The following is a 24,021-nucleotide window of genomic DNA, read 5'->3' on the forward strand; positions in this document are numbered from 1 at the left end:
TTCTGTCCCAGATACCCTCCAGATTCAAATTAACTCAGTCCTCCAGCATCTCCGGATGCTTTGCACCACCTCAATAAACCCCTCCTCGCAGGGTAGGTGGGCTAGTCTTGGCCTAAGCTGTCTGCTCCAGCCAAGCAGAGAAGCATGCTCTACCATCCCCTGGCTTCTGGCTTGGGACACCTGCAGGCATGTGACTGCATTTCCAGAGTCAAAAGTGAATGTCTGTTCACTTGCTTAGTGGTTCAATCTGTGCAGCTTAGACTAACCTGCCAAGATTGACTCTATTCAGCCTTGGGCTTTTTGACTGTCTGTACTTAGCCAATCGGGTCAGAATGGCTTTGACACTCTAGATTCCTGTTAAATTTCTGGATTTATCTTCTGAGTCATGTACGCACACTTAACAGTGCTAATATTGTATGGTATCCTTGAAAGGATTTCAGGGCACTCCAGGGTGCTGCAATGCCCTGGTTGAGAGTTGCTGCTTTTAAGGATTTGTAGGTAGTAGGTCTCAGTGAGGGCCTTGACATCAGAAATTTTTCCACCTTTGGGGTGGCAAAACATAGCACCTTTTAGCGTACGTGTTTTCTTGATTTACCTTTAATTTGATGATTTGTATGGTTACTCTAATGATCCTGTTTAGACTTTCGGAAAATCAGTAGCATTAATGATGATTTTTATCAGAGGAATGGATGTTCTAAACGTATTAGTCCTTCTGTATCCCCCTGAAATGCCAATCTTTAAACGAAAGAGATCAGAAATAAATTTAGAGAGATGCGTGTTCTGGAGAAGTAATGGTTATTAATCTTTCTAATAAATGTTAATTGGCTCGATTTCATCTGTGCATTGGATGCTTCAGCCTTATCTGGGTGAAGTGTAATTTTGCAAGAAATGCATAATCTTTGAGAAGATGAAAGAGTGAGGAAATCAATCTCAAGCTTGTGCTTTTCTTTGGCTTACATAAAAAAATAAAACTATTTTGAAGGTTTTGAGACGATCAAGGTTTTATACCATTTATGCTACTCAGATTTCATCTATCTGCCTTTAATATGAAACACACTTTCAAGACAAATTTTGAAACTCTCTTAAGGAATTCAGAACTTTTTAAAAATCAATCTTATGAATGTGGAAATAAAAATGCTTACCATATCTGTTTTGCAGAATACATTGGGGATGTCTGCTGTAACTTCCATGTTCTATCCACAGCTCTGCTAAGTAATTACTGCATAGATCTGCATTTTTTCAGCTATATTGCTTTGAAATTGCTTCTGTAATCTTTTCCTCTTCTGTTTTCTCTCATAGTTCTCAGTCACCAGGTGATTGCACTGCTGTTTTACCTAAGGGAGCTTTTCACCTTTACTTGGGATGCAAGCCAGAGGAAAGGATCATAAAACTTTCACCTTTCTCTTAATTTGGAGGCTTTTTTCTCTCCCCTGTGTAATTCTATCCCTTTCAAGTTTTAAATTTAGTGTTCCATATTTCATTGTATGGCAGTGGTTAGCAGCTGAACTGTGGGGTTTTTTAATGACTTTGTATATTCTTTTCTGCCTTTGGTATTGAAAGATTCATTGTAATTGGCCTGCCTACTAGTCCAATGTAAAGTCATTGCGAATATATTTAAAGGCAAGAGCTGCAGGTCTCATAACTTAAAAGATATATTTGCTCAGTTAATTAACCAGCATGGATGAGTAAATTGCTTGAAGTTTGGGATCCTTGAAATAAGAGGCTATCATTACAATTTAAAAAAAATGGAACTGGTGACCATTGTTGAATCTGATATTTAAGAATTACATTATGTTCTTTATATTGGGAAGCAATGTACTCAAAAGGAAAGTGTTTTTAAATGAACTGCGCATGCCTCTTTCTGAAAAATACTCAACTACCCTGCACTCTGCGCCACAAAAATACTGTGTGCTCCGCGGCGGCGGCTCCGCACTCTGCTCTGCTGCTGCGAGCCAGATAAAATGGTTTGGCAGGCCATATGTTGGACAAGCCTGCTCTAAAACCTGTATCAAGCACTAGATGTTGTTTTGAACTGGAAAATAGGGCATGTTCTCTTCCTTCCCATTTATATTGCCAGATGCAGTTGGGTATGGTTGTTGGAGTTCTAGATGTCATGGAAAGCTTAACAGGCTAGCGTTTTCTTCAAATTCCTCATTCTTAGAATTGTAGAAAATTAGGATTGGAAGGGACTTTAAGAGGGCATCTAGTCCACCCCCTTGCTCAAAGCAAGACTATCCCCAACTAGATCATCCCAGCCAAGGCTTTGTCAAACTGGGTCTTAAAAACCTCCAAGGATGGAGCTTCCACCACTTCTCTGGGTAACCTTTTCCAGTGTTTGACTTCCCTCCTCGTGAGAGAGTTTTTCCTAATCTAACCTCAACCTCCCTTGCTGCAACTTGAGACCATTGCTTCTTATTCTGTCATCTGCCCCCACTGAGAACAGTCCAGCTCCATCCTCTTTGCAACCCCCTGCTGGAAGTTGAAGGCTGCTGCTAAATCCCCTGTGTCTTCTCTCCTCCAAACTAAATAAGCCCTGTTCCCTCAACCTCTCCTCATAAATCATGTGCCCCAGCCCCCTAACCATTTTTGTTACCCTCTACTGGACACTTTCCCAGTTGGCCACATCCTATCTGTAGTGGGGGGCCCACTTGGACAGTGGTATTCTGTAGAGATTAACAAATATTTAATACCCATTGATCCCTTAAAGCTTTTTGATGTGCATATATTTTGGAATGTGTTCTTTGACTGCTCCAAAAATATCTTGAGTCTGACTTAGGTTAGATCTTTTTCCTGGGCCCCTATTGCATATGCATTTTTTTCTGCAAGGAATTTAATAACTACCTGAGCTAGTCTTGTTTTGTGGGCAGATAACAATTTGTGAATGGATCCAATCATTGGATCCCTATGCTAGGTTCCCTGGGTTTGGATAATGGCAAGCCAGAAGGAATGATCAGTGTGTCCCAGGTGTGTATTCCACATAGAGGCCCATATCTGACACCCTTCTTTGGAAATAGATCCATAGTTCAGCGCTCTCCCCAGAAAGTTAGATACTTTCATGTATACAGGAAAGTTAACGTTGCTTAACTATTCTGGTATAACGAATGCGGTACAATGATATGAGCACACTTGTACCAGGATATTTTACTCCCATGTAGAAAATTTGTCACTTTTTGATGAGAAGTGAATGGTAGTAGAAGTTGTGACAAAGTTCATAGAAAAATAGGGCTTGAAGGAACCTCAGAAGGTCATCTAAACCACCACCTGCTCAGGATTTGCGTGGTTTAGATCAGTGATTCTTAACCACAATACTGTGGTACTCTGGGGTACCTTGAGATCCTTTCAAGGATGCAGTGCGGTATTACACTAGCATCATTAGGTGTGCAATAGGATTCACAAGATAAATCCGGAGACTACACGTGGGAATCCATAACGTCAAAACCATTCTTTGCAATAAAAGAGTTGCTCTTTTACTTTTCTCCACTCAAAAATGAGTGAAAACTAAGAGCTGGCGTTTTTTTGAGGGGTCCCTTAAATGTAAAAACATTTGAGGCCTACTAGTTTTGATAGCGTCTTACAGTTCCAGTGATGGATTTCCCACAATTTATCTAGGTAACTTCTTCCAGTGCTTAATCACCCTCATTGTTAAAGCTCTTCCAGATCTCTCTAGATGCGGTTTAAACCCAATACTACTTGTCCTGTTCCTTGTGAATGCAGGACAATTGATTGTCATCCTCTTAATTACAATCCTTTTTTGTATTTGGATCTTAACAGATCCTCAGTCTTCTCCTGAACTAAATAATCACAAGTCTTCCAACCTTCCATTGTATGGTCTGCTTTTAGGCCTCTAATAACTTTTTTTGTTCTTCTCTGGATTCTTTCCATTTTGTTTCTATCTTTCTTAAAGTCCCAAAGTGACCTCTGTACTCCAGGTGAGGCCTCACCATTGCTGAACGCTTATTTTTGTGACTCACGCACATTCTCATACTTCTTTCTTTTCTGCTGCAGTTACACATCCTCATTCCTTACTCCAACATGTCTGCTGCCCCACCCAGTTTGAGATCATATACCTTCATTATATTAGTTTCATTTAGACTATATTTTCTCAGCTTTGGGTAGTGTGGGATATACTGTCGGAGTCTTAAATTTGATGACGTTTGTGAATGACGTGTGCCTCCGGCAGCTGGGGGGGCACGGCGGCACTGGCGGGAGCACAGCAGCACTAAGTGGGGAGCTCCCGCAGACATTGCCGGTGGTGTTGGCAGTGAGATGGGGTGGCGAGCAATGACCACCTGTAGGCACTGCCAGCACCCACTATGCATCGCCAGTGATCATGTTTGTTCTCCAAAGCCCATCGTCTTGTTATAGAATGAAATCAGTTTGTTTAGGCATGACTTAATCTTGACAGATCCATAGTGCCATTCCTTGTCACCTTGTTATTCCCTAGGTCAGGGGTGCTCAACTCCCAGCCCATGCAGCAATGTCATATGACCTGCAGGGCTTCCCATGGGCCTGAGAATTGGGCCACAGAGAAGTGGTGGCAGCTAACTCCTGCTTCCCTATTGTCAAACCTCTTGACCCAGGGGGAGCCCTGTGGGGTGCATAGATTGAGCATGTGGGTCCAGTTGGGGCAGCACGAAGCTGAGCTAGTGGGGCTCAAACCAGCTTGCACAGTGGCCCGCACCACTTACCTGGCCAGCATGGCCAAAAGATTGACCACCACTGCTCTAGGTGTTCACAAATTGTTTGACATATTCCAATATCCTTTCTATTATTGTAGGAATCCTGGCTGCTTCTTTGAAAAATGGGTACTGTTTGTTCTCTTCTGTTCATCTTGGACCTCACCTGACCTCATATGCTCAGAAGAAATTGCCAGTTGGTCTGTAGTTACATCAGCCAATTCCTTGAGTGCTCTAGACTGAGTCTTATTAGGCCCTCCTCTTTTGAACAGTCCCTAACCTCTTTTCCCTGGTACAGGTTATCTACCCCCCAGACCTTGCTGCTGTGTTCGCTACCGGAGAGTTGACCTTTTTGTGAAAGTAAAAGTGTAAAAAAAAAAAAAAAAAAAGCATAAAGCACTTCAGCCTTCTCTGCCTTGTCTATTATTAACTACATCTCCCCATTCAGCAAGGGACATTCACTTTGCTTTGTCTCTCTCCCTTTAATGTATTTCTAGAATGCTTTTTAAATTGCTTTTATTTCCCTTGCTAGCTTCCTCAGTTTCTGTCTTGGCCTTCCCCATTTTTTTTGTCTCTCCAGGATCTTATACTTACCCGTATGTCCAAGCTTCAGCTTTTTGTGAAATTCCTTTTTAAATCACTTAGCAGGTGTAAGAAGTGGAGCAGGTGTCTGGCTACACTTCTTGCTCTCCCTCCAAATTGGGATAGCATGCTCTTGTGCCATTTAATATTGTCTGTCAAGAAACAGCCCCTTCTCCTCGACATGCCTCCCATGCGATCCTGCCAACCAGTTCTCTGCATTTTTGGGGGTTTTTTTCAAGCTTGCTTTTCTGAAGTCCAAACTTCTTATTCTTTACCTTAGAATCAAGAATGCAGTTATTCAGAACCAACGAATTGCCCATCAAGGATGACGGCTGAATTTCAAGTAACAAAAACAAACGGGCAGATTTTATTTTTTATATTTAATAAAATTAATTAAATATTTATAAAACTTAAATAAAATAGGCTGAACATTTGAAGATGCCAATCCCTTCCTGCAATTGCTCTTGTCCAGCGGGCTAGAGGTGTGCCCACCCATGCTGCTGCCCGGCCACAGCCTGCGCGCCTCTGCTGGGCAAGGGCAAGTAAGCTCTGCACCTTGCAATAGCTGCCCATGCCCCAGGGCTTCCTCTGCACCGCCCCTGGGCGCCTCCTTCCCTGCTCAGGGTTCAGGATGCGGTCACCGCTGCTCACCCGCTGCCTTGTGCCTCCGCCAGGCTCCTGCTTTTCCCTGGCTGGCCCCTCCCTGCCATGCTGGGTTCCTGGCACCATCCTGGGAGGAGCTCAGTAGAAACAGCCCTGGACCTTGACTTTTTTTTCCCAGTTCTGGAAATTGGGATCATCCTTTCATGGTCACTAAACAAATGCTAAGGTTTAGCAAAGACGTTTCTCGGAAGACACATGTTCCATCTCTTAAAATTTTTGAGCTATTCCCATTTAAAGAGCGTTATGGACAGACAGACCCACAGCCAGACGGGCTAAGTCCTTCATGTATATTGTTCTTCACTGTTAGGTCATACATATGGCAACAGAGTGGATGGGTAGCCTCGCCCCGGCCCTGTCCTGCTCCCTGCAGGTGGTGACAATGGGGGAGTGGGGAGAAGCCAACAGAGCTGGCCTTGCTACCCCCCCACCCCACTTGCTCCTTGGAGTTGATGGTGGTGGTGGCACAGGGGGAGAAGCGGGGTTGGGACGCCATGGTGGGGGCAAGGCCACTGGCACTGGCCTCAGACCGTCCCTCCCCCCCTTGTCATTCTTGACAGGTTAGTTGGCTAGTATAAAGATATAGATCTCTAGATTATATATAGAGTCAGTCACCTAACCTGTCTTCTACCTTCAGATTCCTTACTTTTTAAATGGTATTTATTAACAAATCCAATTTATTGAATAACACGCTTAACATATAAAGATACAATCCCCTAAAATACACCTGAAGTCAAATGTTTATCTTTCATTAACTGTGCTCCCGTAACCTAAATCAGTATGCACAGAGGAGTCTTGTGTTCTCTTCTCCTCCATTTAGTCCAAGGGTGGGCAATTATTTTGGGCAGAGGGCCACTTAATGAGTTTTGACAAGCCATCGAGGCCTGCATAACACGCAGACCAGGGCAGATTAATATTAATTTTCTAAATTTTTTTAGGGGCCCCACGGGCTGGATGGAATGGCCTGGCAGGCCACATTTGGCCCGCAGGCCGCATTTTGCCCACCCCAATTTAGTCTCTGACAGCTACTTTGTCTCTGTACATAAACAGCTTTATTATTTACTCCTTTCTTGCTCATAGCTCTGCATAGTACAAAGCTCGCTGTCTTCTATTCATCTCTGATTTTTAGATTTCAAATTTATTCCAAATTTGTTCTTAACTGTTAGGTCATAGAACTTGCACTTTCCTTCAGGCTTCAAAAAAGTTTCTCAAACTTTCTAGTTTGGAAGCGGCACAAGCCTTTTTAAGGAAATATCAGAAATTTCCACCAGATGTCCATGGAAACATCTTTGTTCCCTTCTCTGTAGAACACTGACTTGATAGGTAGTTCAATTACAAAGGCTTCCCAAGCCTTTTTTGAAACCAGTCGGGGATTTTCGGTGTGTAACTTCTCTTCCAGGCTTTTGTAGTTATAGCTGCTAGAAGATGAGCAGTCAGTTCCTTGTGACTTAACTTGCAGAGTTTGCAGAAAGGTTCAATAAGAACGCTTAGAGGTTATTTGATTGATAGGTGGCATCCTGGGAAACATCTATCATATGTGAGCTGACCACACTGTCTAACATTTGCCCGTTCCTGTACCATAAATACATTTAGTTCTAAGCGGCAGGAGTTGCAACCTATGTAGGAACTTAAAATTATTTTCTTTTTATTACTGTGCAGATGGATGTATAAGGACTATTGTTTCAAATGGTCTCCTGTTCTTCAGCACTAATTTCTGATCCGCTATCAGTAGCCCATTTTATCATCAACAGTGTTTTTTTTCTTCTATATGGCTATTTAAAATTGCGTTGTATAACACAGGAGTAGGCCTGTGTGTTCCATTGGCATGACCATTATTTTCTCAAATTCTGTTCACTTTCAGATTTTTCAACTAATTCCTTCTATTCTGGAGCCACAAGTTAAGGGCCTCCCTCTGCCCCTTTTGGTTTCTGTGCTGTAGTGCAAAAACTTGTCTGTTTGTGCATTGCTCTGTTAACCACCCCCTGGCTTGCAGACCTAGCAGTTAAAGTTCCCCATGAACCAGGTCCTGTGGGGTTTTTTTTAAAAGCCTCTTTTACTCCCTGCTTCCTTGACTGGTGGTCTGTAGTAGGTGCCCACCATGGTGACATTTCTGCCTTGCTGTTTTCCCAGTTGACCTGTAACCTGGACACTTTCAAGCTATCTACATTCTACTTCATTCTGGATCGCAGAACTGATGTATAGATCTTTATATATGTAGATTTCCCCTCCCTCCCTTCCCCACATCCCCCAGTCCCTCCTCAACAAGTCATACCCCTTCATGTCAATATTTCAATCATGTAAATGATCCCAATTAGTTCATAATTTTGGGTGCGTATTAGAGCTTGGCTTTCTTTCTCCACCCTCTCCCTTCCCACACTGATGAATCTCATTGTGTTCCTTGCATCATCCTACTCGCTCTTAAAAGTCAAAAGTTTATTAAAAGACTTTCTCCCCAACCATGAGTCTTAAGTTTTCACACACTGAGTTTTTCCTTGTTTTGCTGTTTTAATTTTGAGTTTGTGAAGTTTTGTTAATTAAGGTGAATACCTAAATCAGTTCAACAAATTAAAGGTGAATTGATCAGTTTAATTGCCTTGCAGTTTGGCAATTGATTGATATATGCCTCCAGTAATGAACAGCCTTTTTTGGTGATCTGTGTATGCATAAATGAGTAGCAAAATACACTACGTGTGGTATTTATGAACAGGTTGGTAACCTTTATGGAGTGGTAGGTCAAAATAACGCAGCTTGGTCTGAGGTGGGCCAGCTCTGCTTATAATGTATGCAGCCTGGGCGCTGCCATATGCTGCAGAATCCCCCTACTGCCAAAATACTACAGATATTTGGGCTTCGCAGGCTAGATGAAACTGCTTGGCAGGCTGGATCTGGCCCATGGGCTGTAGGTTGATCCCTGTATTAATGGACACTTTGAGCTTTGAAAACAGTGTTGGAGGCAAGGCTGCATACACCTTATTAATGGCAATGAATACATTCCTTCACTCATTGTCTTCCGTTTTATGTCACCCTTTCACTGTTAGATGTGGTTGTGCAAGAGAGGCTGAAGCAGTTTTGTAACAACAAAATCTGTAACCGCAGATAGGATGTGCAAAGAAGAGACTTGATTTGTATTCCCAGATAAATTTTGAGCTCCAGGAATAGTCTCTTTTTAAATAATGAAGCTTTTGCAAGGTATCTGTAATTATTTTTCCCTCCCCACCCCCAACTAAAAAAACCCAACATACTGTTTCCTTGATTTAAAAAAAACCCTACATAAACCAATGGATGGAGGTTGGGGAAGGGGAAGCTTGCAATAGTTCTGTGCAATGCAAAATGCTTTGCAATAAGCTCTTTGGAGCAGAGACTCTGTAATTATGATGGAGTCCTTGCCTATGATAGGGGTCCAATCTAAATAATTTACTTAAAAGCATATTTATTCCTGAGATGTGGAAAGAAAGACATGTGTTGTCTAAAATGAAAAGCTTGTAATTCTTTAAAAAAAACAAGCATCAGTCACCAAACTAACTAGTTAAGCCTAGGTCTCTCTTGTGCTTTCAGTTGCATCTTATTATCCTTCTTACCTTGAAAAATCATACAGACCCAGAGCCATTAAAATTTCAACCAAGTGAACCCAGGTGTGCCAAGACGCTTTAGGTTATAGGTAGATGTCCCCAAATGAAGTGGATCAGGTATGCTGGGTTGTGTCCCAGCCCAGCTAATGGATGAGCCTCTTGCACTCAATGAAGTCCAAGAGGTGTGTGGGGGGGTGGGGTGCAGATCCTGTTGCTACCCTCCCCGCCCCAGGGGGAGCCATGGAGGGGTATGTCCTCTCCAGATTTGTGTGTGGGTCAAGGGTGGGCTGCTGCTGGGGGAAGGGGTGGTGCTGGGCTCTTCTTGGTGGGGGGGTGGGAGCTGGGCTACAGGGGGGTCTCTGGCGAATTCTGGCATGGCCACAGCCCACCCTGTAGACCCTCCCAGCACGGCTACTGCCTGCCATGGAGAGTGTGTAGTGGTGGAAGCTGTTTCCCAGCTGGGCAGCATATTCCCCTGCCCCTCTCCCTCCTTCACTGCAGGGGTCTCGATCTGCCCTCTCCCCCTCCAACGCTTACCAGCCAGATGCTGCTCTCCAAACTGCTGGGCTGCATGTGGGCAATTGGATCTTTATCTGCTGATATGGCTCATTAATCATCGGCCATTGATTCTGGCCCAAAAAAACCTGTATTGATGCACCCCTACTTCCTATGCCTTGGTTCCCCTGCTGATAAAACAGGTGATATTGCTCTCATGACTTTTATTATTTGATTTATTTTGAAGCTTAATTTAATATCTATAAAGAGTTTTGAGAGGTTGATTGATAGAAAGTTGGTGGTAGGTTTTCTTGGCATGAGAAATGAGAATCTGCATTATAGTTCTGGCACTGAAAGGTAGTACTGATGTTTCTGGCCAAGATGTGGAAACAGGATATGCATGTGAAGGATTCTATGACACCTGTTCCAGCACACTGCTACATGATCATAAAATATTTAATTCAAGGTACAATGTATTGCTAAGAGATCAGCTGCATATTGTATAAGAGGTTCTTTCAGTTTCTACTATCAAGTGTATGTTTTTAATATTGGAAGTTTTGTTAGCTGAAACTCTTAGCGTTGTGGCTTTTTTCCAGCCTTTTTGAATAGGATGAATTTTGAGTTTCCTGTATAGTCTTTTATATTCTGAAGATTTTCACAAAGCAATCATTTTCACACTGGAGATTCAGTGTGTAAAAGCAAACAAGGCTGTAAGTCTCAGCCTGTGACATCAAAACCCTAGGTGAGAAAATATTGTTCTATACTTTAAATTGTACCTGAATACTCCTGTGGGTAGTATCGGGGAGTAAGCGGGGGGACCCTCCCACGGTAAAAGCTGTATTTGAAATTTGTTCTTTAAAGCATGGTCGATTCCCTCTGTCAGAGGTGTAATGGTATCTCTGTGCCATGGGGCACGGGGCAGTGCTGGCTGTTATGCACTTGCCCAAAAAGTTGCTCCCAATGCTTTTGCCTTGGTTATGTTGCCATACCCACCCCCCGTGCACCTTCTCCTACTGTGTAGTTAAGCTGCTGCTCTAGTGTGCATAGTCCCTGTGTTTTCAGAGAGAAATTTAATTTTCTAGGTTTTAAAACATTTAATGGGAAATGAGAAACTTAAAAAATGGCTCACTTCACATTTCATGGAACTTCTCTGCTTAAGCAACAATAGGTCTGCATGTTGCAGACTTTCCCCTTGCTTGCTCTGATATTATCCCAGATATTTTAGGATATTTAACTTGTAAGGTACTAAATCTTTTTGGTCTTAATTCCAATCCTGACTTTTGTCAGAAAAGTTCATAGAATTGGAAGAGTCCAGTCTCCTGTCTGTCACAGGCAGTCATATCAAATAACCCTCTCCATAAATTAAATCCTCCAGTGTAGCAAAGGTTTTTTGTCCTTGCTTTTTCTATCACAAAGCTGTTCTGATACATGACTGCTGTCATGGTTGGGAACAAGCCTAAATTTATTCAGGGCCAGTTTACATCCATTTGTTCGTGTATCACATCTTTTAGCATATATAGTGCTTTTCCTTCCCTGGGATTCATAGTCCTAGTATAATCATAGTGTCATCACAAAACAAAGGATAAATAAGCCAAGCTTTTTGAATTTCTTCTTTTAAGAGAAGCACTCCATCTCCTACTGATCATCTTAGCAGTCCTTCTCTGTACCTGTTCTGGCTTCAATGAATTTTGAGCATGAGTGATCGGAATTGTACTGTATTCCAAATGAGGTTACACAGCAATACCTTCTACAATGCCTTTGACTGCAGCTGTAGTACAAAGATGTATGATTTCATGTCTGCATCCCACTGGTTACTCTTGTCCTGTCTTAAAAATAATGCAGAGTGGTATTTTCCCCTCCTCAGTCACTTTTAACTGATGAGTTCAGAGTTTATAGCAGAAATTCTTATTTCTGCAAATTATAGCAGTACAGTGACCTCACTTTTCAGGGTCTCCAAAAAGTGCAAAAGTCTCCTGGCAGGGAAAAGGAAATGAAAATGTATTACTTTTATCTGTAAAAGGAATTAAAGTCTGAGACTGCCACTTGTTTTTAAAAAACTAAGCAAAGCACTAGGCTTTCAATTTGATTTTTAATCTTTTCTCATACTGTTGACTATTTTGCATTTATTTAGATCAGTTTGTAAGCTTTTGGGACCCACAGACCACTGGCAGTCCTCAGTATTTCTCATGGCCAGCATGAATTGTACCAAATTTTTAATTGTAAACACTAAAGAGGTACATGGAATGATGTTTGGGCACGTGATTTAGAGCAGTGAGGGGCAACCTTTTTGACAGTTGTGCAATAAATAAGCTCTGCACCCTCCCCAAGTGCCACTCTGCCCACTTTGTTGCTGTACTTTCTGGTTCCTTCCCTGTGCTCCCTGCCTGGCTTGCTGATTTGCTGTATGTGCCACTGTGCTGCCTGCCTCCTCCCTGATCTGCTGCATGCCATACACACAGGTTATCTGTTCCTCAAGTTGGCAACACTTGATTTAGATTATGAAATTGCTCTTGTTTCTGCTTAATTAGCTTCCCTTTCAAATTTTCACTTCTGTCCCGAGAATACAGCAAGGGAAAAGCTCTTTAAAACCAGCTATTTGTATCTGGGCATCTTAAAAACAAACCAGGTTACACAAATGCTAGTTTTTACAAAAACTACATTTTTAGATCATACTCTGTCGCACAATAAATTCTTGTTTTTAAACTTTGATTGTAGTTAGTTACAGTCGCATTCCACCAATTCTTTTTGTGTAAGGCATAAAACTTCTGGAACTCTGCCACAGGAGGTTGTAGAAGCAGATAGCATAGCCAGGTTTAGACGATTAATTCACCATGACCAATTCATGGATGGTAGATTGTTTAATAGCTGTTAAACAGAGCTGTTGGAGACGTTTCCTTTGGCATCTCTAAACCAATGATGGTGGCTGCCAAGGAGGGCAACAAGTAGGGGATAGATTGCTCTTGGTATACCTGGTTCAGTGCTCACCTAAACCAGGGGTGGGCAAAACATGACCCACAAAGGGATTTTGTCCAACCTGTGGCAGGTCCCTTGGTCCTGTCTGACCCATGGTGCATCCGGCTGCCCCCTGGGCATCCAGCTGGGCTGAGGCAGCTTCACAGCTGGACTTCCCTTTCGAGGCAGCTGAGGAGGCGGCGACTTCTTCCAGCTGCCACCGTTGCTGGCCCAAGCCCCATGGTACTGGCAGGGACCCATGTGCCCAGTCCTGACCTCTGCCCACCCTGCACCCACTTCAGACTCAGCCCAGCAGACTAGCTCGGCTCTGGACCAGGCAGAACCTGTGTGCACAGCCCTGACCCTGGCCTACCCCAATCATGCTCCAGACTCGCCCGCCCATGCTGAGCAGTGGCAGCAGCTGTGCTGGTCAGGCAGAAGCTGCTGCTCGGCATGGGGAAAAAACAGCCGCTGCTGGGCCCTTGTTGCTGCAGCCACCCGGAGCCTGTGCCTGGGCTGCCCTGTGGCTTCTCTGTACTGCTACTGCTGCCACCCCGCTGGGTGGCCTGGAGGTGACAGCGGCAGAGAAGCTGCGGGGCAGCCTGGGCAGGTGCAGCAAGAAGAGCCTGGCAGTGGCGAGGGGGAGAGGGGGCACCCCCCCACACACACACCCATACCCCCCACTGCTGCTGCTCAGCATGGGGTGGGCTGCATCAGGGCTGTGTGAGCAGCTTCCAGCTGGTCTGCTTGGGCCAGGGCAAGTCCAGAGTGGGTACGGGGTAGTCTGGGATCAGGGTTGGGGCTGTGTGCTGTTGGCAGTGGCAGGAAGTAGCTGCAGGGCACATGGGCCTCCAGGTTGTTGGGGGTGGGTGTAAGTGTGCTGCACTTATATTTTGGGAAAATTAGAAATGCGTTTTAGATTACTGCATGCGTCTTAAACAGTTGGCTTAAGTATAGGGCAATTTTACTGAAGTGTATTGTACATTGCTTTTTCCCCCCTTTCCCCCCCCATGGGGATGTGTGGGAGGGAGAATAAATTTATTTTCATTCTCCCCCAACTTCTCGTTGTGCGGTAGCCAGTGGCCAGGGTCTAATAAGCTACAAAACTGTGAGGCTTATTGCTGACTAGAATCAGAAGCAATCAACTTCCATTTTTTCTCTTCCTGTAATATAAAGTTTGGATTCTCATTTCTTCTTATGTTGAGAAGGGTGTTGAGCCAGTGGCAATATTCCTGTGCTACAAATGTGTATCTTTACTTGTTCTGTCATTTAATAAAGAAGAAAACTTCTGTGTTTCAATGTCTAATGGCTATATCCCATGACTTGTAGCATGAGTATTGCTCTGGCACATCCTAAGAGGCCAAAAAACAGTCGAGATAATACAGTCATTCGTTGTTTAAAAAAAAAGGGTGTGTTGCAGGGGAGAGATGTTAAGCAATGTCAGAGTATTGGATTTCCATATCTACTGTTGCTACTACCAATAGTAAGAAAAACATCCAGGCAGAATTGCACATTCAAATTAGATAATTCAGCTATTTCTGACCAGGTTTCTCAATCTGTTTAATTTATTTTCAGTTGTGAATAATGTGGTACATCTGTCATGTTCTAAAGATTGTTCTTTCTGCTTTAAATATTAGAAACACCCTAAGGTTTAATCAGTAAGAGCTTATCTTCCTATAAACAAGTATGTGAGTAACATACCTAAATTATAGCACAAACTGCTCCAGCTACGGGTTCTACTTTAAATCAAAGTCTATGTGCATGTTTGTGGTAGAATAAATATAAATGGGTAAAGAGGAAGAGTAGCCAACTGGATTGCTGGATGGATTAAAAACATTTAAAACCTTCATTTCATTCTTGTTTAACACATTTTAAAAACAGGGTGGCTCTGGGTGCAACTGACTGGCTTATCAGGAATTGAAACATATTGTTAGACACATTTCACCATATTTTTCGTTGTAATCTTTAGCATAATGGTTTGTTTAATGGTAAGGTGGCTAACCCGTAGTATGCACTCCAACTCCACAAGTAGCACACTCAGCCTCAGCGTGTGCAGTGCAGCAGAGAGAGGGGAGGGAGCAGGGAACTCGGCTGGGGATAATCGAGCAAGGAGCAGAAAGCCGAGCAACAGATTGGGAAGTGGATTAGTGGTACTCGGTGCGGGGCTCCCTTTATGGCACACCTGCCAAAGTTTGTCCCCCACTAGTTTAATGATTTTTTTTTTTCCAGTAGTAAATGTTTGTCCAGTTTGCTACAGATTACAAATAAGCAAACAAGTTAAGGTAGGATCCAGCTAAAGTAATGGAAGAATGCAAAATGAAGTAGTCCCTAATAACAGGATGTCACTTCTTTTCCCTCAGGCAAAGTACATCTCCCAGTGCATCGATGAGATCAAGCAGGAGCTGAAGCAGGATAACATTGCAGTGAAAGCGAATGCTGTCTGCAAACTTACATATGTAAGTGCCTTGCTGAGGCAAAATGTACCAGTACCTTTCATTTTACTCCCTTGTTAACTTCTGGCTGCTGCCTGCCTGAATTATATCTCTCTTTACTTAGTTTTACTAATGTTAATGATAATTTAATCATAGTATGTTCTGAAAGCACTTGAGACATCAGCTGAAATACCTGTTGAAAAACATTTACCTACTGTAGTTTCTTGCAGCCCTTATGAAAACTGTACCTGAAATGTTAGAGAGATCTTTTTTTGACTGTTTAACAGTCCTTTCTACTTTAAATTTTTCTGTGCAGGCATTTCAGGCAGTTTTGGAGGAGGGGATATATTTTTGGGAAAAGAATTGTTAAAAAGCACAAAGCAGCAAGTGTAGCACATGAAACTGCTTTAACACTCTTGAACTTGCTCGATTTTAAAAAGGATTTTGCCTTGGAGCTTAATGCTTTTTTCATTTTCTGGGGTGGGGGAAGGTGAAATTAGTTATGACTTCTCATTTCTACAATACTGTATTTTAAAGTTTCATTTCATTTCCTGGTAGTATTGGGTCTTGCATTTTGAAAGAATGATGCTTTGCCTTCTTTTCTAACAGTTACAGATGCTGGGCTATGACATCAGTTGGGCTGCTTTCAATATAATTGAAGTGATGAGTGCATCAAAGTTTACATTTAAAGTAAGTTGGCTGTGAATTGAAGACTATTAAAGCCAAGCTGTTTCTGTTGCTCTGTTATGGATATCCTGACATCTTTCTATAGGTGGCATTTACCAATACCAATTAAAGTTATCTTGCATTTGATTGCATAAGTCATCCAGGAGCTATAACCTGTCAGCATTACTTTCTACCACTTATGCAGTGTCTGTTCTTGTTTTATCATAACCCAGTGTGGGGTTTCTTTTGTTTTGTTTTTTAAAGGCTGCTGCTAGCTTCTCTGCTGTTGTATTTTCTTTTTGATTTGGGATTGTTTTCTGTGGGTGTTTGTCCTTGCCCTGTGTCATAGATGCTTTGTTGAAGGGGGACTGGGCATCTTAAGAAAACTGTGAGAGGCCTCTAGTTTTGGTTAGAAGTTAATGCATGAGAGTCCAGAACATAGGTCCCCTGCTCCCAAAAGCCCCTATCATTCTGTCTGGCATGAGGCAAGAACTAAATATAATTTGCTGCATAACTGAGTAGCTAAGGGGACCTTTCCCTAAGAATCAGTTTACTATTTGCAAATGCTCACGAATTCTGGCAGCCCTAAAATGTTCTTCCTCATTCCACAAAAATGCAATCTTTTCTTCCTCCTTGATAAGCCTTCTCTTCCCTTGTGGGGAAGGGGGGACATCAGTCCCATTACTTGTCCCATTAAACTGTTGGTCCTTCTAGCGAGATTGGCACCAATTGTCATCTTAGTTTATTGTATCAGTGGCTTTCAGACCCTTTGGAAGGAGCTAAATATTGCGTCCTTTTTGTACATAGTAAAGCCGCTTGTTCAAGACCAAACAAGGAGTCGGTGCAAGGGCTAAGTACTGTCTCAAGTAGGTTGTTTCATTCCTTGGTAGATGGACATTCTGTTGGCATAATTATTCATCTTTTTTGTATTGTTGTATTATCAGAGCTACCACTTGATCATCTAAATACACTGTGGAAAGCTGATGTGCATACATGACTCACTTCCCTCTGCTTTTCTTCTCTGTGTAGAGAATCGGTTACCTAGCTGCCTCTCAGTGCTTTCATGAAGGGACTGATGTAATTATGCTGACGACCAATCAGATCCGCAAGGTAAGCTGCTACTTCAGTCTGAATTTTTTCTGTTTCTCTAAGGTATTTAAATTATCTCCATCTCTAGGCTAATGCAGAACCTGAATTCTTTATGAGCCTAATCCAGTTTGATATCAAAGTCTGCGATCAAAAAACTTGACTGCTGTTCTCCAAAGATTTTGCTGCTATTTTTGTCCAGCTATCTATGCCTTTGCTATGCTCAGCCTTTGGACTGCTGAAGGCCACAAGTTTTTGCAACAATCCCAGTCTTGGACAATGTCACAAGATTACTGAATAGTCGGAATGTCTTAGTACAGGGAAGGAATTTGGGTGAGGACCCTGACTACAATAAATCTGCTCTTTGGATTTGTGTTTCTTCCAGTACTATCAGATCAAATCTTTGACTGTCACTTGCATAATCACTTGGGTTTTTTTCAAGGGAAAAAACAGCCGTGTGCATCAGTTACTTTTTTTGTACTCATCTATTCAAGTTTGTTCTGTTATTTTTCAGTTGATACAGCACTAAATTTTGTCACTTGCATTCCTTTCCTGGTTAATGCAGTTTCATGTTTCCTTATCTACCTGCTGAAAACTTAAACCAGTGCTACCTTCATTTTACTTTTTAATATACTTTTTAAATGGCTGATTATTTTAAGTGATTGGGCAAATTGATCAGGTCCTAATCTACACTGCCCCATGTCATACAAATGGCTGAACATGGCTTTTACTTGCTTCAGAGAATCTACAAAGTATGGTTGTATTAAATCTCTAATTTACAAACCCAGGGCTCTTTTCTTTTTATTTTATTTGAAACTATGCTCAGGTCTGGCAAATGCTTCCTTTTTAATAGTCAGACATTTAGGTTATTTGCTATAGGAATTCTACTATATTTTTAAATATAATCACAGCTTGTGTTATCAGGCTATTCCTTTTTTTGTGGATGCTTGGGCACTAAAAGCATCTTTAGGCTCTTGCATGCTTCATTGACCTAGCAGCTATGTACTTAAGGGACCATCACCTCCCACAACACATTGAATTCAGAACAAATTCTAGAGCTTTCACTTATTCAAAAGGTGGATTTCCTATTCTCATTACAGAACCTAATCTTTTTCTTCCACCTGCAAAAGGCTAGTAAAATGAGATGCAAATGTCATGCTGTCCTGAAGATTTAAGTGTGTTTGACACTTCAACCCCAGACTATCATTAGACATGGAAAACTTGAACATTAAACCTGCAAGTTCATATAGCAAAACTTTATCCATGTTTATTAACACTTTCTGTTCCCTAATTACTGTAATTAAAGGTTGATCCTGCAATACTGCCTTTTTCCAAGATTGTTTTGTTTTTATCATCTTTGTATGTAATAAATTGACAGAACTATATTATTAAACAATCATCTAACAGCTTGGAAATACCTGAAAGATGATATAATACGTTGAATTCAAACAAAATACAGAGAAAATTAGATAAAATGCATTCTACAGCTTAGTTGGTAGCTTGTCTTTACTGAGAAGGCAAAACTGTATTTAACAAAAACTTTGAAGACAACCTTTATTCACAAATCACACAGGAAGGTTAAGGCAGGATACAGTCTTGAAGAGCAGTCAAAGCCTCTTCCCTAGTGAAGTTGGTGATTAAAACCCCTGTTGTAACTTCAGTACAGTCTAGATTTTATCTCTGCTTTTTAAGATTTTGAATATTCATAAAAACTCCCATTTTTTTCCAGAGGCATATGCCACTTCTGAAGTGCCACAAGAGTGTGATGTTTCTAAATACTTTTATTTCAGTCTTTGCATTGGTAGTTTATGCAGACTATAGTCTGTTTTAAACTAGTGGCTAACTATATTTTGATTCAAGGGAGAAGCAAGGAGGGCTTGGGTGACATTTTTGCAATAGATAGAGTAAATAGTTGGCACAGATATCCCAGTAAAATGAAACTCTTGGTTGGTATGTGTTAAATGAATACAAGTGCCCTATTTTTAGATGTTCATACCTCTTAATCCTAAATTACCTTTGAATAAATCAGAAGTTTTTGAGCCTCTCTCTCCTTTTTTAGGATCTGAGTAGCCCTAACCAGTATGATACTGGAGTTGCACTGACTGGCTTGTCCTGTTTTGTTACTCCAGATCTTGCCAGGGACTTGGCAAATGACATCATGACTCTGGTGAGTTGAGACAGATACTAGCTCCCTATTTCTGGATTTCTTGGGGGCTAGAATGTGTTTTAAGCTGTTTTTATAAATTTACTGTTCCCAATAGTATGTAGGACTACAATGCCTGAAACAGTTGTAATTTTCATTTTAATACTTCTGGTGTTTGAGAGCTGTGCTGCTATAATTTGCATTAATCTCTGGCAGTCCAAGTCCCAAATCAGCAAACTAATTGTGCTCCCTGCGTTCAGTTTAAAACATTTTGAAAATGGGACTACTTCCCATCTGAATCAAGTACATGATGCAGTTTTTTAAGCATGAATTGCTTGGACCTGGTAATACAGCTTTCCACATCACTTCTGTCACCTTACAATGATCAGATTGTTTTCCTCCTAAAAAACTAATCTTGAACCTAACAGATAATGTTTCTGCTCCAGGATGTGTTCTCTGACACAAGTGGGGATTTTTTGGTACTTTCCTCCTTTTATTTTGTGTGCCCTTTGAAGTCTTGTCTGCACTTAGATGATTTAGATGGGTTTGCAGAACCAAGATGCAATTATATTCTGACCCAAACCAGTCGTATAGGGTAAAGTAATACATATAAATGAACTCTGGCTTTTATACATCTTTAAAATATTATCAGCATAATGGTGAAGAAGTTATCCATGTGTTTAATGAAGATGTCGATTTAACCAGATTTTTCTCTAGAATATTTTATTCCCCTGTTCTCAGTCATTTCACTGCGGTCACTAATTGATGCAGCATGCTTGACTGAAAGATAGTAATTGAAGTCTTCATATTCTACAAGGTGAATGGCAAGCTAGAGGCAGACCTTCACCATACATTCAGAGTGGGGAGTTCTGTTGCTGATCCTTGAATACTGGTCTCCTGTAAACTGCATCTCCTTGGTCAGCTTAAAGGGACTACTTTCATTATTTGTTTTTAACTTGTGTGACAATACTTTGTTCTCTTTAAATGGTAAAAGTCTTAAAAGCAGCTTGCAGAAAGAGGCCCTGCAGAACCAAGTTTTGTAGGTGTTGATGTGAAAACATCAACCACAGAAGGAACGTGTGGGAATATGAACATGTTAGGAGTCTGATCGCAATTGCTTCTCCAACAGATGTCTCACACGAAGCCTTATATCAGGAAGAAGGCAGTGTTAATCATGTACAAAGTGTTTTTGAAATACCCAGAGTCCCTCCGTCCTGCATTCCCTCGCCTTAAAGAGAAGCTGGAGGATCCAGATCCTGGTTGGTGAATTTTGATAAATTCTTTTTGTTTAAAAGGAACATGTATGTCGTTGGTTCATGTCAGTTTTTATAGGAAGTAAAGGATGGTGACTGCAGAGCTGATTGTTTTTGAACCAAGCCAAAATTACTGAAACTGAAATAGCGGATTTAATCTTAATGCAGAAAAAGTATTTATACTTGCTGAGTGTTATGCTCTATCATTTATTTGCTTGGTTAATGAAAAGACTCTTAAGAATTTAAGTTTTTGATGCTTATTCGCTAGCACAAAATTGTAGTGATTGGGTTGCAATTTTGAGGGATAAAATATAGTTAAAAAAATTCACATAGCTCAACAGAAATCTCTCTCTTTTTGTATATTTAATTCTAAATTTTGAGGCCTAAGCTGCCTCTTGAATTCATCCATACTGTGTCACACATAGTGCAGCTTAAAAGTGGTGGAATGGAAAACTTGCAGTTGCTGGCCATAAATATTCATTTTCCTATAGTCTTTCCAAAACACATAGTTAGGATGGCTATCTTTCCTTGCTGAATTGAAATGCGGTTTGTCTATTTAAAAAGTTCCACCTTGTGTGCAAGCCAGCAAATTTCAATAAAGTTTTAGTTAGAGAATGAAAGCAGATTCAGTAACTTGGTTGACAAACTGTATAAAACCCACTTTACAATGAGATGTAAGAAAGCTGCTAGTAATGTTTTATAAAAGTAACATCCAAAGAGAGGAAAAATCTGCCATAATGCTTTATTATGAGGCTTTTCAAAAATGTGTTTACTTGTGTCTTGCATTAGAAAACTGCAAAGAGTATGAACTAAGAAACAGGCAAGTGAGATTTGAGCAACTGAGAAGGAAAGGATTTTAGTTGGACTGTTTTACAGCTAATGTTTAATTTTAAATGAATAAGGAACACTCTAGAGACAGGAAGGTTTTGTTGGGATCTTTTATGTGGGAGTACTAATGGTGCAGCATCTTTCTTGCTCCTTCCACTCCAGTAAATTCTCAAACCAGGGAAGATGGGGAATTATGTCCCTGGTACTTCCAAGCAGAAAATCAGACACCTGTTTGTCATAAATGAGTTTGTACCATTTTTTCAGCTTTAAAACATCTCTTACAGATCCATCTTAAAATACAGAAGCTCAGTTCATTCCAGAGAATTAGTGTCTTTGGAAATGAGGCAAAGCAGTAACCACAGCCCCATACTAGCGCAAGGCTGTTCTTGTTTGGGGGCTGAGTCTGGAAAGCAAATGGCAATCAGTTTACTGATTGGATCTCCTTCTCTCCTACTTTTGTTTCCCAGGTGTACAGTCCGCTGCAGTAAATGTTATTTGTGAGCTGGCCAGACGCAATCCCAAGAATTACCTTTCCCTCGCTCCGCTCTTTTTTAAGTTGATGACATCATCAACCAATAATTGGGTCCTCATTAAAATTATAAAATTGGCAAGTATCCTAGTTCTTCTGTGTTTTCAGGGCTGCATTCTAATTAACAGCAGTGTGGGTGTGAAAATAAAGCTATCACTTGGAGGCATGATTACATGTACATCTGAATAAAAGGATGAGAAGCAGACATTTCTTATAATGGGAGGGAAGATGAGAGCCAATGGAAAACACATCTTCCTTAATGTAGATTTCTTATCAGTTACAACGCAAAGTATAATAGCTCTTGTCTTACTCTACTGAAAATGTGCTGATAAATTAATTTTTCCTTCTTTTTTTAACTTCCAAATAGTTTGGTGCTCTTACTCCATTAGAACCTAGACTGGGAAAAAAGCTGATTGAGCCACTGACCAATCTCATACATAGGTAAGTTTTAAAAAGATATTGTTTTCTTCTCCTTAGTTCATATAGCTCGGCAGCTACTTTGCTAGCACTTAAAGAGCTTGTGTTTTTGCATCTGGGAAGTCTTGGTTCCAAGCATCAAATTAAAATTACACTAGAGCAGCTCTTTTTTGAAAAGTTCTAATGAAACTAAATATCTGTTTAAAAAAATATCTTCAAGTCATTGGAAATGCAGGACTTTAGCCAATGTGCGAGTGAACAAAAGGTGAATTTTAATGTAATCCACTTTGTTCCCTCTTTACCTGAAGCTGGAGGTTACTTTTGAGTGTACAGTTAAACTCTAGGTTATAAAAGGCATGTACACAGCACTCAGCCTTTTTTTTCACTCATGTTCCTATGGTTCATAGCTTTTTTTGGTCTTATAAGTAAACTTCATGTTTTATACTCCTAAAACCATTATTGCAAGGCAGATGAATGTATCTTGTGCCCAGGCTGGAAAAGTTTCGTGACAGTTTTGTAAGATTTGACTTTAATGTTTTCCCCAGCTGGTGTCTAATAATAAAACATTAACAGGCTGGACAAAGGAAGCAGAAGATGTCTCATTGTCATTAAGCTCCCTTTGCAGTCCCCTCTGCTTTGGCCTATGAGAGTTCTTAAATTTGGTATCCAAAAAAGTGGCTGCTTTAGGAAAGAAGTCCTTAACTCTAGGAACCCTAGTCATAGAAAAAAAAATCCGTTAAGCTTCACATACGCATGAGGAGCAGACTCTTCCTGTTGAGAAGAAAGATGGGTCAGGCAAGCTGTTGTGTATATGCTCAATATCTTCCATGACTGGGGACAGAGAACTGCTCAGACCGTTTTATGTCCACTCATTTAAGTCTCCATATCTGCTCCTGAACAGAAATATAACAGTTAGCCAATTCAATAAATATAAAATTAAAGGCATACTAGTTACTAACACAGTGTTAGTTAATAACATGATTAAGATGGGACTTTGCCAGAATAATTGCACAGAGACCCAAATTTCATCTTTGCTGGGGTTGGAAGTCCTGACCTGTATCTTTTTATATATAAAGACGGTTGAATCCTAAGTAGATTCTTCCCTCGTGAGGACAGGTGATGTTGCTGTTGCCATCTTCCCTCAGGAGTACTGCAGATTTGACTTTAGTTTTGAGCACTGTATACCAGTCCCCAAGTGATAGTTGCTGTAGTGATGTTTTGCAGTGGTTCATCTTTGCCAGTGTTGCTGGCTTTCTGGCTTGTCCTGGCTCTCTAGGTGGTCCTCCTACTTCTACCCAAGAGAGGAGGGCTGTCACAGTGTGTCCCTTAGGTGGACTTTGTCCCCAGGGGGTGGGTCAGGCCCCAGAATCTCAGGGTTGCTTTGGAATGCATTTGCATCAAATTTGCCTTGCAGTTGCTAATTAAGGAGATATACCTATACCATAGGCTTCAGGCGAACTATGGGTAAACCACAGGTATGTCTGGAATATCCAGACTGGCATGTATAAATCAGATGACTCAAGTTAACTCCCATTTGATTAACTCAAGTTTAAATTTTTCGAGTGAGGTCAGGCCGTAAGTGTTGAACTTTTCTCTTGATGGCTAATTCACTTGCTGTTACTCTTACATGTGGTTAATAACTTTAATCGAAAACTACTTTAGTCTTCACAGTTGATGCTGCTATAAGAGAAGCCCATTTGTTACTAAGTGTAGGCTAAGGAAAGAAAATGTCT

The 24,021-nt window shown here is 41.2% G+C and overlaps 1 protein-coding gene across 2 annotated transcripts in view; it reads left to right on the plus strand.

Moving 5' to 3' along the window:
* Positions 1-24,021, plus strand: part of AP3D1 (adaptor related protein complex 3 subunit delta 1) — a 76,142-nt gene that overhangs the window by 13,860 nt on the left and 38,261 nt on the right. For both annotated transcript variants that reach the window (XR_001372377.3, XM_014599820.3), the window contains exons 2-8: positions 15,295-15,390; positions 15,976-16,056; positions 17,062-17,142; positions 19,178-19,285; positions 20,391-20,520; positions 21,810-21,949; positions 22,239-22,312. Coding sequence is in view for 1 of the 2 variants with exons in the window: in XM_014599820.3 (XP_014455306.1) it covers positions 15,295-15,390; positions 15,976-16,056; positions 17,062-17,142; positions 19,178-19,285; positions 20,391-20,520; positions 21,810-21,949; positions 22,239-22,312 (710 nt within the window). In the remaining variant the exon portion in view is untranslated. The remainder of the gene's footprint in view (positions 1-15,294; positions 15,391-15,975; positions 16,057-17,061; positions 17,143-19,177; positions 19,286-20,390; positions 20,521-21,809; positions 21,950-22,238; positions 22,313-24,021) is intronic.

The sequence above is a fragment of the Alligator mississippiensis genome, chromosome 16 (genome assembly GCF_030867095.1).
Source record: "Alligator mississippiensis isolate rAllMis1 chromosome 16, rAllMis1, whole genome shotgun sequence".
Classification (NCBI taxonomy): domain Eukaryota; kingdom Metazoa; phylum Chordata; order Crocodylia; family Alligatoridae; genus Alligator; species Alligator mississippiensis.